The following is a 14,223-nucleotide window of genomic DNA, read 5'->3' on the forward strand; positions in this document are numbered from 1 at the left end:
GCTTGGATTGGGCACTTTGCAAAGACCTGCATCTCCCACTGCATCTCCCACTGCAGCTTCTCGGAGCTGACAAATGGCCATGGTGGTGCGGTTCCTCCACAGCCCAGCTTCTCGCATCTCTCGTCGACGGCAGCCTCACCAACGGAATCCGCATCGCAGCCTCACAGTTCCTTGGAACCAGCACATCGCCAGCTGTGTGCCGCATCCCCTACCCTGGGCTACGCACTGCAACTCCCATCGACGGGATCCTCCATGACTATGCAACAGCACCTTGTACCACAGCCTTGCCTCATCCTGGGACCGACACATTGCTTTGGCCGCGTGTCGCATCTCCGACCTCGCTCCATGCATCGCTCTGGAACCAGCATTAAAGGTACTCTGTTCAGTGGGCCTAACTGGGTCTCTGTGGCCAGCACACACTTCTTCACGGTCGGCCTGAACTTGTGACTTTGTCCTGGTCCGGCACGACCAGATATCCGCAATAGCTCTTTGTGCTTTTTGGTGCTATTTTTCACTATAAGCTTTAAAACTCAATATCTCCAGTTGTACTAATTGGATTTTTGTCATTTTGGTTTTGTTTATTACAAATTACTTTATTTTTCGAACTCTGTTGTGGGCTACTTTTGTTGTGTGTTTTCACTGGTTTTACTGTTTGAAGTGTTGACAAATACTTTACACATTGTCTGTAAGTTAAGCCTCAATTGCTCTGTTGCAAGCTACTAAGGGGGTGAGCACAGGTTAATTTGGGGTTTGTTTGAGCCTTACCCTGACAAGGATTGTGGTTGCTGCTTGACCAGGGCTTGCACCCCAGTCAACCAACAACTCAGTTTCTTATAGCTGACTTCCCATTATTCCTGGTTCTGCTATGGGACTAATGGTTCTGCTATAGAAAAGATGAACTTTGTTGATTTCATAATTCAGAAATGATGTGATGCAAGCGTGGGTGATATCATTCTGGCTCAGGGCGCTGGCTCTTTCAGCACCTTGTGACCGAACTGTGCATGCTTGAATCCTTTTCATCATACAAGCATAGTTTGTAAGTTTCTCATCCTCCCACCGCAATTCAAGGATACACAACAGTTGGAAATGTTAAAAGTCCTATGAACTAGGAGAACCTGGGCTCTAAGCCAAAAAGTACGAGATTTGTTTTCTGCTTATCATGTGGTCTTTTAATGTTGAGGTCTTGGAAGTTTGTTTGTACACTGGGTTTATTACCAAATTCAGATGTTCTATGTTTTTGTCAGGGTCTTTAATTTGGTGCACATGTATCGGTCTTATATGTATTCTATGTGGACTCAGCAGTTAAAATGTCTTCTGTTGCATATTTAGACTTTTACAGAAAGTATTCTGACAATGTCTTTATTAGTGAATGTGTATGTTGGCAGTGTATCATTTCCTGACAAACTAGATGATTGTTAAATGTTTCTTTTTCTTTGAGTACAAAAAGTTTGAGTTATAAGTATGTTTAACCTAAAACATTCATTTTTCAGGTCCCACTCGAGAATATCTGGAAACCTTTATATTTCCAATTCTCCTTCCAGGAATGGATGAAATGCTAAGGGAGGCTTACAGGCAAAAATGTTTTGAGGTAATTACATGTTACGTTGTACGATGTTAAGCAATGTTTTTTGGCTCATAATAGTCCCTTTCTGTACAATCTGACTGCTGCCTTTGTTAATTTCTTCAGGGTTTTCCCTTTGGTTTGCTGTTAAGTACCATTTCCTTTAAATAGATGAACCTTATCAGACCTAGGTTCCTCCTCCACAGGTTAAGGTTTGCCACCTTTTCTTTGGCAGGGTAAATGACCTCAGTGGCCAGCAGACTCAAGACTAGACAGCCTTATAATATGGAAACTATTCAGTATACTTTTAGTAGATGCAAGGGAGCATGCCTTCACAGAAGAAGGGGACAACTAAAATGACAAATCAATATTTCAAACGAAATTAAAAGATACGTACTGAACTGGATTATATTTTGAATATGTATTTTTAGCCTCAGATTGACAATCTTGGCCATTTCAAGATATTTTTCAAGATAAAGCTTATGAGACCTTTGTATTTTGCTTTACTTTGGAGGTGGCTGTATTTTACACCTCTAGTTGCTATATTCACCCAAACACAAAGATGCACAAAGTTGAGGGATTTTGGCATTTTTCAGTGGTATTTCTGTTATTTTGTCATATTTGTCTTGTCTCCAGGCTGTGATAAACAGTTGAAATCATGTTGCTAGTCTAATTGATCTTCATTCCCTGTTAACTGTGGCTTGTGTGGTATTTTCCATCCAGTTCTTGTTCATTTGTTTATTTTATGGCTGTTATGTAGCTACCATCCTAGGTCCTAATTCTAAAACTGGAGACTGCAGGGGATATTATGGTTCTTCTATTTCTATTATGTTGTATGGTCACAAATAGTAATTTTAGTATTCCCTCATTTATGTCAGTCAAGCTACAATTATGGCTGACATTATATCCCTTGTTTTTATTTTATTTATTACTGTTGGAAAATGGTCCTCTTAAACATTTTGCCTTCCTCCTCCGCTCTTTCTGACCTTGTATTGCTGGCCTTGGGACTCTGGGCATTTTATCACGGCTAACCTGTGCGAAATTGCATGTGCTGTCTCCCTAAAATGTGGTAACATTGGCTTATCCACAATCGGCATATTCAATTTACATATAAGTCCCTAGTAAAGTGCACTACATGCGCCCAGGGCCAATACATTAAATGCTACTAGTGGGCCTGCAGCACTGATTGTGCCACCCAAACAAGTAGCCCTTTAAGTATGTCTCAGGCCTGCCACTGCAGAGCCTATATGTGCAGTTTTACTGACATGTTGACTTGGCATTTAAAACCCCTTGCCAAGCCTTTAGCTCTCCTTTTATTACACATAAGTCACCCCTAAGGTAGGCCCTAGGTAGCCCATAGGGCAGGGTGCGGTGTAAGTAAAAGGTAGAGCATGTACTTTTTTAGTTTTGCATGTCCTGGTAATGAAAAATACCTACATTTGTTTTTCACTACCGTGAGGCCTACTCCTCTCATAGGTTAACATTCATAATTCATTTTTAGACTTTTAAGCTGTAATTCCTGATTGTGAAAGAAGTAGTTGCTCTGTCAAGTTTCATGTCATTGGAATGGTAATGATAAATCCTCTTTGCAGGCAAAGTTGGATTTAACATTACTATTTAAGAAATGCCACTTTTAGAAAGTTGGCATTTCTCTGCTCTTAAAGCTCTGTGTGTCTGTAGCCTGTCTCTAATACATGTCTGGGTTGGATGACAGCTTGACTTTGTGCATTCCCTCTAGACAGCCACACACAAAGGAAGGTTAGGTGTGTCCATCCGCATAAATCAATCAATCAATCAATCAATCACTGCATTTGTAAAGCACGCTACATACCCGAGAGGGTCTCAAGGCGCTGGGGAGGGGGGCCGCTACTGATCGAAGAGCCAGGTCTTGAGGAGTCTTCTGAAGGCCAGCAGGTCCTGGGTCTGTCGTAGGATGGTGGGGAGAGTGTTCCAGGTCTTGGCGGCGAGGTAGGAGAAGGATCTGACGCCGGCGGTGGTTTTCCTGATGCGGGGGACTGTGGCGAGGGTGAGGTTGGCTGAGCGGAGGCTTCGGGTGGGGGTGTCGAAGCTGAGTCGGTTGTTGCATCCTGATGGATCATCCTGGGCAGGGTTGGAGGGAGGAGCTGGTACTTACACTTGAATGGGCAGTACACTGTCCCCACACAAAGGGCTGATTACCCCCATGTAGTGAGTCTGGAGCCAGGGCAAGAAAGAAAGAAACTTTGTGCCCTTCAAAGACCCCTATTTGAAGTCACCCACCATTTTAAAGGCACAACTGGATATAAGTAAAGGGTCTCTGAAATTAAGACACTTCTGGACCTTTAAAGAACCTCTGTCAGAATAACTGCTCTGCTGCTACAAGGACTGTCACTCTGATGAATTGCTTCTCTGGAAGAACTGCATTTCTGTTGTGCTGCCCTGCTGCTGTCTGACCCTTCTTGGAAGAGCTGGACTCTGCCTTGAACCCAGAGTGATCTCCAAGGCCTAGTTGGCTTGCCTCCTACTTCCTGAGGCTCAGCAATATCAAAGTCTCACCATCTGCTCCTGTGCCTGGTCCATTTGAAGTGGACCCAGGTGCTTGCGACAGTAAAATTGATGCATCTCCTGTCTGACTGTAGTAGAACCGGTGCATCGACCCTGTTGTGGAGCAGAATCGGCCATCGCACTCGGAACAAGCGCTTCACCTAAAGAACTGATGCATTGGAACCCCCGCGTCTCCACCGCTGCAGTGTAGGAAGTTTGACGTATCCCCTTGACTGTGTGGAGAAACCTGTCACATATTCTACAGAACCAACGCCTCTCGGCTCAGTACATTGTCATCGGAACTGATGCCTCTCCACCACAACGTTACGAAAATCAACGCATCACCTTGACTGCGGGATAGACACCACCACATCACTCGGCTGCATGCCGAATCACTCTATTGCGACAAGGATCAATGTACTTTGTTCAGCAGGCCTTGCGTGACTCCTGCCTCTGCCCCGCACTCTATTGCGGTCAGCCTGAACTCTTGACTTTGCCCCCGGTCCAGAGCGACCTGTTAACCCCCATAAGCACGTAGTGCTTCAGGCGCTATTTTTCCTTATAATCTTTAAAAATTCATGTTTCGACTTGTACTAATTGGATTTTTGTCTTTTTGGTCTTGTTTGAATTATAAAAATCATATCTAGTTTTCTAAACTGGTGTGGAGTCTTTTTGTGGTGTTTTTATTCTGTTACTGTGTGTAGAATTGCACAAACACTTTTCACATTTCTTCTTAAGTTAGACCTGCCTGCTTTGTGCCAAGCTAGCAGAGGGTGAGCACCGGTTAATTTAAAGTTTGTATCTGACTTACCCTGACTAGGATTCTGTTTTCTGTTTGGATAGAGTGCATACCTCTGCCAACCAAAATCCCAATTTCTAGCAATTACTATGAGCTACTCAAATCATCATATTTTATGTGAAGACAGAAGGGCCTAGTCTTTTATTACTACTCTCAATGTGCCTAGTCTTTTATTGCTACTCTTAAGACGAATTCTTAATAACAGAGCACTATAGAATCTGGCAAAGCTAAATCTTATACTGAATACTTGCTAGTTAACAAGGTTGTTTTTTTCTTTTTTTTTTAAATTTCAAAAACCTTTATTCAGCATATGATAGCAGTACACAGCATAATGCCTACAACCACAAGTGGCCGGCAGCGTGTTATAAGAAGTGAAAGGCGGTGGTGTACACAGCGGTTCGCCTACAACCCGATACGGGTCGGCCGCGTCACAGTGATCGTACATATACAACATAATAGCCCGCCAGGAATTGCAGCATTAACAACGGAACAAAACAACCTAAATAAACCCCGCCTCGCTAACCTCACAGTGAGAGTAATCCAAAAGAAAGCCAACATTCCGCATCGCCTCCTTAAGCGCCTAGAGTGCTAGAGCCCAGTCCTAGCCGTGGGGGGAAGGGGGGAGCAGGCTCGCCCGGCAGCAGCGGGTTCGACAGCAAGTATGACTTCAAGGGACCCCATATGTCCCGGGGCCGGGATGCCGATGGCAGGAGATCAGAGTACAGGGCAAGCTGGTCCTGCCAAAAAATCATTGTCTGCAACCAATCCTTGAATTTCGGCGCCCTCCCTCTGCCCCACTGGCAAGCCACCCTCCATTTGGCAAGAAGGAAACAGATAGAGGCAAACCTCCTATAGGCCACGGGGAGCTTCTCAGTGTAACCCAATACGCCCATCAGTGGAGACAGCGGCAGTGGGGTCCCCAGCATCTTCCCCACGGCATCAAAGACCTGTGTCCAATAATCGTGTAGGGCCGGGCAACTCCAGGCCAGATGCAGCACGCCGGCCCCGTCCGCTCGGCACCTGTCGCACCTGGCATCAGCCCGCAGCCCAAACTGCTTCAGACGAGCAGGCGTATAATAGTATCTCTGCACAGTGCGTGATGCGCAGCCGGGCGCTCGCGGACACCCTCTCCGTCTGCGCGCAACAATAGTGTCACTCCTGGTCCGAGATTTCCTGTCCCAGGTCCTGGGACCAACGAGCTCGGGCAGCACCCTGTGGCGCCCTAATTTCAGCGTATAGCGATTTATAAAGAGTGGAGACCAAGTGGGACGCAGTCTGTGCCCCCAAGAGGAGATGGATCTGGGGGAGCACCGGCGGCTCCTGCGGGTACCCCGGGGTGCAGGCTCGCATTCCCTCCCGCAAGCGTGCATATAAGAAGGTTTCCATAGCATCAGGGGGAGGTTCTTGACATAGCTGCTGGAGGGTGATAAACGTCCCGTTAGGGTAGATGTCTCCCCACGTGCTGATCCCCCGCCGTTTCTGAAGTTTGTGGAAGATGCCCTCCCGAAGGAGGGACAACTGGGGGTGATATACCAGCGGCATCCGGGGGGAATAGATCACTGGGGCCTGCAGTTTATTCGCAATTCAACCCCAAGCCCGCACCGTACAGTCTATGGTTGTGGGTTCCCACACTCGCGTCGAGGTGTGCTGCAGGAGCGCCCCCTCCAGCGGGACAGGGTCAGCCAGCCAGTGCTCCACAGCCATGTGGGCCGTGTATTTCGGCCCCTTGAACCAGTAATGGGCATAGTGCGCCTGAGCGCACATATAATACAATTCAAAGTTAGGCAGTTCGAGGCCTCCATCCGAGTACGGGCTGGCCAAGGTGTCCCACCGTATCCGTGGCTGTTTGCCGCCCCACACAAGGCGCAAGAGAGCCGTGTGCAGCGTGGAAAAGAAAGGGCGACCCGGGAAGTAGGGTATGTTCAGGAAGAAGTAAAGGCGTTTTGGTAATACCACCATCTTAACTAACGATATCCGGTCTGCGATTGAGAGAGGCATGGCTATCCATCGAGTGATCGTGTCAGAGAGCGAGTCCATGGCACGCCCATAGTTGTCACGAAGCACTTCCTCTCGGTCCAGAGCAACATTCACCCCAAGGTATCGGACAGTGTCAGTGCACCACTCCAGCGTAAAGTCCAGCTCAAAGGGTACCACCGCCGGAGTGAGCGGGAGTATTTGAGACTTCACCCAGTTGATCCGTACGCCAGACAGCCCACCAAAGCGGACGAACTCCCGCAACAGCGGGTTCAGATTGTGTTTCGGGTCCTTGACATAGAGGGTGACATCATCGGCATAAAGCGAGATTAAGATGGGGCACAGCAGGCATCGCAGCGCCTTTTCCTGATGGTATTGGCGCACCTTCGCAGCTAGCTGCTCCATCGCCAGAGCGAACAACAGCGGCGATAACGGGCAGCCTTGCCTAGTGCCGCGTGTCAGCAGGAAGGGTCTAGAGACAAGACCGTTGATTTGTACCCTAGCCGCCGGGGCAGCATAGAGAAGTTGTATCCAAGCCGAGAAACCCACCGGGAATCCCATGTTGCGCAGGACGGCGTGCAGGTATGCCCACTCTATAGAGTCAAACGCCTTGGTGGCGTCCAGAAACACAGCCGCCAGGGGCAACTGCGGGTCCACCTGCTGTATGATCGAGAAGAGCCTACGAAGGCTGTGGGACTTAGACCTCCCGGGAATAAATCCCGTTTGGTCTGGCAGGATCAGCCCATCCATCAGGAGGTTCAACCGATTGGCCAGCAGCTTGGTAAGTATTTTGCTGTCCACGTTTATAAGGGACAGGGGCCGATACGAGTCGCATCTGTCGGGCAGCTTGCCCGGCTTCAGGATTGATATAATTAGGGCGTCTCTCATTGTAGGCAGTAGCTCCTGCGTCTCCAGAGCCTCCGCATAAACCGCCTGCAGGATGGGGCCAAGCAGATCAAAATACTGCTTATAAAAGTCGCTCGGGAGGCCATCGGGCCCTGGCGCCTTCCCGGATCTCAACTGGAAAACAGCTTCCCTCAGTTCATCATTGGTGAATGGCGCGCAAAGGAATTCTCTCTGGTGATCAGCTAGATACCCCAGAGTAATGTCACTAAAAAAAGGGGGGAGGTCCGCTTCGTTGATGCCTTTGGAGCGATATAGGTCAGCATAGAAATCGGTGAAGGTCTGTAGAATCAAGTCCCCATCTTTGTGGGTGTTGCCCTCCCTATCCTCCACCTCCAGAACGTGGTTGGCATGTCTCGGCAGACGGATGTCCTGCGCCAAGGCCCTGCCGGGCCTGCCGCTCTCCCCGTATCGCCTCGCCTGAGCATACTTCCCCTGAACTTCATCTCCCTGTCAGCTGTATCAGCGTATTCTGTCATCAGATCCTTCAGTTTGGCTCTCCCCTCCCCGTCGCCCCGCCGCCAGATGTCTGCTTCCAACCTTTTAAGGTCATCCTCCAGTCGACGGAGCCGTCGACGGATATCCCTCAGCACCCCGAAGTTCTTGGCCATACAGACGCCCCGTATGGTCACTTTGAATGCTTCCCAAAGCGTGCCTACTCGCTGCACCGTCCCCTTGTTCCTGTCAAAGAAGTCGGTTATAGCTTCCCCCAGTTCTGTCTTAAAGACCTCGTCTAGTAGTGCTTCCGGCGCTAGTCGCCAACTTCTGGAGCCCGCCAAGGAGCCCGGGATAGTCAGAGTGAGGCAGACCGGAGAGTGGTCAGATAGTGTGCGGGCCAGGTGATCGATCGCCCGCACCCAGGTGCAGACCCCCCTAGACCCCAGCCAGTAATCCAACCTTGACCATGAGGCATGTATGGTTGAGTGGAAGGTCCCCTCCCTTGTCGCTGCATGCCTGTGTCTCCACAAATCCACTAGTCCCTCGCCTTCAATTAGACCCCGCAGCGCCCCCTGGCTACGCGTGTAATGGTGGGGCAAGTGTGTAGACCGGTCATTGGCAGGATCACTGACAGTGTTAAAATCTCCTGCCCATAGCACATGAGTGGCGCCCACCTCCAATATCTTCCCCCACAAAACGTTCAGGACGTCAGGGCTGTCCGTGTTGGGGCCGTAATAGCTAACAATGATCACAGAGTGCGTTCCCAGAGTGCCCCACATCATGCAGTATATGCCGTCACCATCGCTCCTCATCCCACTACATCTGAAGGGCGTCCCTCGCTTGATCAGGATGGCCGTGCCTCTTGCGTATGTGGAATATGCCGAAAACACCCGGTGGGCAGCCCACTTGTTCCCAAAGGCCGGGGGGCAGCGGGGATCAGTGTGCGTTTCCTGGAGGGCAGCTATACTAATGTCATGTCTATCAAGGTAAGAAAGGATCTGTCTTTTCTTCCTGGGATCGCGCATTCCATGACAGAAGCTTGATCATAGCTCTAGGAGTCTCTCCCATAAGGCATGAGACACTGCAAAGATGAATGACTCCCCAGACCACGACCATGGCAGAGCAACCACCCGGGCCTAGTAGTGAAAAACGGACATGATGTCAGCAGTGTAGCGTAGCTTATACCCACAGACATTTCAGGGCTCTGTGCACAACAGACATCTCTCGATTTCCCGTGAGGTCTTCCCAGCGGTAACCCCCCCTCCCACCTCTCCCACAACAGCGCCCCCAATCGCGCCGGAATCCCAGAACCCTCCCTCCTCCCTTGTAACCTTAAACATATGCGACCTTGAAACAGATCAAGTACCAAAATCTTGTAACCTTATTATACGTGGGTACAGGGGACCGCCCTTAGGGGGGCGCTGGCGTGCCTCTCAAACCCTCGCGTCCCGCCGAACCGCGGAACTACCTAGGCCTCTCCTGTGGATCTGAGGTGGAGGAGACCCAGGGTGGAGGGTGCCCAACCTGAAGAGGGAAGACCCCTGCAAGCTCACTCCAAGGGTTCCCGTAGGTCTGGGCAGCAAAACCATGAACAGTAAAGGTGGCACACTAGCGCAGCAGCAACCAGACCCACACACATCACACAGTTCGACACCAGGCATAGTCACTTATCTGACGGTGGCAGCACAGGCACAGGAGCGTCTCCCCTCCGCCGCAGGCGAGACGTGCAGCAAGAGCAGTGCCATCTTCGGACATAATCAGGCCATCAAAGCATGTCTAAGGGGCTGTCCATCCTAGCAGCGCAACAGTGTGCCAACAGCCCTCCTCAAGACGGGCCGTCGCCACCCGCGGCTGCGGGCAGCATTGGTCAGTCGTCCCCCGGGGGAGACCGTGGGCCGACGCGGGACCCCTTGTTGGCATGATCGGGGGAGGTACAGCGGAGAGATCCCAGGAACTCCGCAGCCTGCTGTGGGTTTGTGCAGAGTATCGTGCGGTCGCGGTGTTTGATCCGCAGCTTAGCTGGGTAGAGCAGGGCGTATTCAATGTTTTCTTTGCGCAACTTTTGCTTCACCTGGATGTATTTCCGCCTTGCTTCTTGCACCGCCATGGTGAAGTCGGGATAAATGGAGAATGAGTTGCCTTCGTATTGCAAGTCCGGGATGTCTCGAGCCCTCCTCAAGGCTGCGTCGCGGTCGCGATAATTCAGCAGTCTGGAAACGATGGGTCTAGGCGGAGCACCCACTGGTGGTCGAGGACCCAACGATCTATGCGCGCGTTCTACTATGAGGTTCGCCGAGAAGGAGGATGCCCCTAGAGCGAAGGTCAGCAGCCGCTCAACGTAGTCCTCCATGCGCCCCGTGGCCGTGGTCTCCGGAATACCTATCAGGCGAATGTTATTCCTGCGGCTGCGCGCTTCTAAGTCCTCGTGTTTGGCGGCAATCACTTTTAGCAGCTTGTCCATTTGCGACATCTGAGTGGCCATCGCGGCAGAGGTATCCTCGGTGGCCGAGATCCGTTTCTCCGCCTCCTTGAGCTGCTCCTCGTGTTTGTCCACCTTCAGCACCAAGAAGTCAAACCGGGTGTTCATAGTGTCCATTTTCCCGGAGAGGGCGTTGAGGCTCTGTTGCATCGCTATGAGCATAGTTTTAAGTTCGTCGCTGCGGTTGGGCTCAGACGGAGTCGTCTGCGACGGACCAGGCTCGCCCACCTCGTCAGTGGAGGAGCGAGTGGCCGCCTTCTTTTGTTCGAAGAGCAGTTTAGACTGCCGCGCGTCTGTCTTCCCCATAGCGCCACTCCACCGTGGATCCACAAAGCACAGGTAACTCACAGTCGCCGCCCAGCAGCCAGTCGCCACTGAAGCACCAGCAGCCCGCCAGCAGCAACACTCATGTATTCCAGTGTCATCAGCATCCGCCGCTCCACACGCCAAGGGCAGACTCCCAGGCAATGGTCCCTCGGACCTGCAGGGCGCAGGGTCCGGCGGTCCGGCGCGGCGAAGCAACCACCGGAGACAGACCAGATAATCCGTGCATTTCTCGAAAGCGCCGCAGACAGGCCTCCGGTCGCATCACCCAGCCTGTCCGCTGCGCGCACAGGGAGACCGAATGGCAGTTCGTCCACAACCGGTGCGTGACCCCACAGCCGTGGTCAAGCGCTCACCGCACCACCTGGACACCACGCCGTTCCCCGCCTCACAGCGCCTCTAGGCCACATCAATTAGCCGGCACACCGGGACACCCCATCCAGCGTCGTATCCGCGAGCCCTCGCTCCGCGGGTGCAGCAGCGCCGATCCGGTAATGGCGACCCCAGGAACCTCCCCGAAGGGGGACGGGAATCACCAGGCACCCGGGCGGCTCCGCTGCAGCTCCCATTCACGATGGGGCCCGCCCGGGACAGCAGGCGTGTGCAATGCTCCTCACCCGACAGGCATCCGGGAGTGCCGGCTCGCTCTCTCCGCCCCCGCTCCAGCCAGATCAGTCCGCCATACGCCCAGCAGAGCTCCGGGCCCAGCACCTCGTGGGCGACCCGGGGCTCACGTAGTCTCCGCAGCCGTCACGGGCCTCCAGCAGGAAGGGCCGCTCCGCCCCCCGGCCACAGCCAGCGCAATATCTCCAGAGGGGGTGTAGCAATCGGCGCGAAACTCGCGCCGAGTGTTCAGCCTGGCATCAGCAATGCATACGCGGGCTCACAAGCAGAGAGCGAGGGGTCCATAGGCAAATAATTCATGTGTAGGCAGGTCGGGCAGCCGGAGCCTCACAACAGCGCGGCCATCTTGGTCCAGCGCCACCTAGCGCCCCCCCTAGTTTACAAGGTTGTGGCTGTGCTGGAGAGGAGGTGGAGTTTAGATTAAAATCGTGAGCATTGAACCAATCATAGCGTGGAGCTGGCCTTCTCCAGTCATTAGCTGGCAACTGATACACAAAAATGAGCGCAATGCAGTCTGGGTATTCACATCAGACAGTGCAGCTCAGACAGACTAAGCACAAGAGATCTAGAAGTTTTGAAAGGAGTGCTAGAATATTTCATCACAAATCTAACTCCTGCAAGAGGTAAAATTGAGCAGCATCTAAAATTAGCTTTTATCATATTTTCAAAGAGACCACATGTTTTAGCTCCTTTCTTGAAGTAGGAACCCACCCTGTAGGAAATGCTCAATGACTTCATATTCCATTTTATTTTGTCCTTCGACTTTTGTTTCACGTTAGGCCATTCTTTACAATGATCATTATCTGCACTTACAAGAGACTCGGAATAGGTCAATTTCATTTTTGTTTCCTCTTCTTGAAAAGCCATTCTGACCCAGGCAGTTCAACAGATGTTTAGAAAGTGTCTCATTTGTCAAACCGTATTTATCTTCGTAGGTTTGGAATGTTCCTAGTATGCTTTATAAATCTATAACTATAAATACATGGCAATATGCATACACATAGTTTTTCTTGAAAGTTGTGTAAATAAATAAGAATATAATTGAATAGAACGAGAGGATATATATTTAAAGAGAACACACTGTGATACAGCTCATTATTTTTGGTATCTTTTATTTAATATTAATATGCTCCACCTTCTGTTTTGTGTAATCGAGGTTTCACTGTCTATAACGCTGAAAGATCACTGTACTTTTAGTTTGTTTCACGTTCGTAGCATTAAAAACAGACAAAGTGAAATATCAGGATAAAGAATGAAAGAATGAAAAAGAGGCTATATCTGGTCCATTTTCATGCTACTGTGGTACCAATTTTTAGGCATTCAATTTTGTTGTTGCTCATTTACTAGTTATGCAGTAATGTGCGATTGAGCTGCTTTTTAAAAAGCTGTTTGAGGAAAATTACCCAAGTCCTATGTAGTTGGTCGGTTAAAAAAATTCTTAGACTATTTTGCCTAAAACAGGGATACGAGTGCAACAGAATCACGTCTTTTGCCCATTTTTCAAAAAAATAAATGGAGACAATTTCCTCACATCCTGTGTTTGTGATCCTTATTCTTGACCTTAATGAAGCCTGTTTCAAATAAAGTCCTGCTGTGTGTGACCTCAACAATGAATTCTAACTTTATATCTGAAAGGTGCCTCTATTTAGGAAGACCGTTGTATGGCCTTGTGACATATGCTTAGCATGTGGGCAAATTCAGCTTCACACCACATTGAAACTGAATTAAAATATTGAAGTGGAAGCAGACCTAGCACACATCAGTAAAGCTTTTAAAAAACTGAAACTACTTCGAGTCTAGTAAGTTATTTTATAGAACTTTCTAAAATCTGAAATGTGGTGTTTTCCAAACCGTACTCTTCTTTTCAGTGAAAAGTTGTAAGTGGGTACCATATGAAAGTCAATAATAGTTTAGGATTCCTCTCTTAAGCAATTAACTGGAAGACCTGCTTTTGCTCACACTGGTGGAGAGGAGAGGGACCTTCCTCCATCTCCCCTGACTTGAGAGCATCTTTAGTAAAATGATCTTTGACGAAAGGGCTCACGCGACAATCCTCTCAAACATGAGAGTCAAAACTATATAATCACTTGCAAGAATGCTACGATTGAACTAGGTGAAAACTGGCTTTGTTGGATTTGTATGGAAGAGCTGATATGTAACATCACATTTCCTTCAATGCAGAGAAGCTATTAAATTGTCCCAACTGGAAACCAGTAATGCTACTAATTTGTAGCTTTTTTCTATCCTTCACATGTGGGTACCTTGTCACTTATTGGCAAATGCCAATAGCTATTCAATCATAGCACTGAATGGCTAGTAATAGATGTACAGGCATGCATCATATGTGCCCATGGCTCTCTCTCCCTACATCGGTGCACACGTTTCCCCTGTTCCTTTTTGCTTGCTCACTTGTATGATTTGGAGCCCCTCCTGATGAAGGTTGTCGTCACCTTTAATGATAAGATCCAGAGGGTGCTAACAACTCCAGCCAAAGTTATTGTCCCCTGGTATCGTGCAGTTTATTTCAGCCGTCCCTCCTTACCCTACTTCAGACAGTGTTTAGAATTTAGTGCTAAATCCTCTAAAAGGCAGAGAAAG

At 49.6% G+C, this 14,223-nt stretch overlaps 1 protein-coding gene across 3 annotated transcripts in view; it reads left to right on the forward strand.

Moving 5' to 3' along the window:
* The window catches only part of IQCK (IQ motif containing K), a 513,956-nt gene that overhangs the window by 141,244 nt on the left and 358,489 nt on the right, over positions 1-14,223 (forward strand). For all 3 annotated transcript variants that reach the window (XM_085629065.1, XM_085629066.1, XM_085629067.1), the window contains exon 8: positions 1,491-1,588. In XM_085629065.1, the coding sequence (XP_085485191.1) occupies positions 1,491-1,588 (98 nt within the window). The remainder of the gene's footprint in view (positions 1-1,490; positions 1,589-14,223) is intronic.

Source organism: Triturus cristatus, chromosome 10 (genome assembly GCF_964204655.1).
Source record: "Triturus cristatus chromosome 10, aTriCri1.1, whole genome shotgun sequence".
Lineage (NCBI taxonomy): Eukaryota > Metazoa > Chordata > Amphibia > Caudata > Salamandridae > Triturus > Triturus cristatus.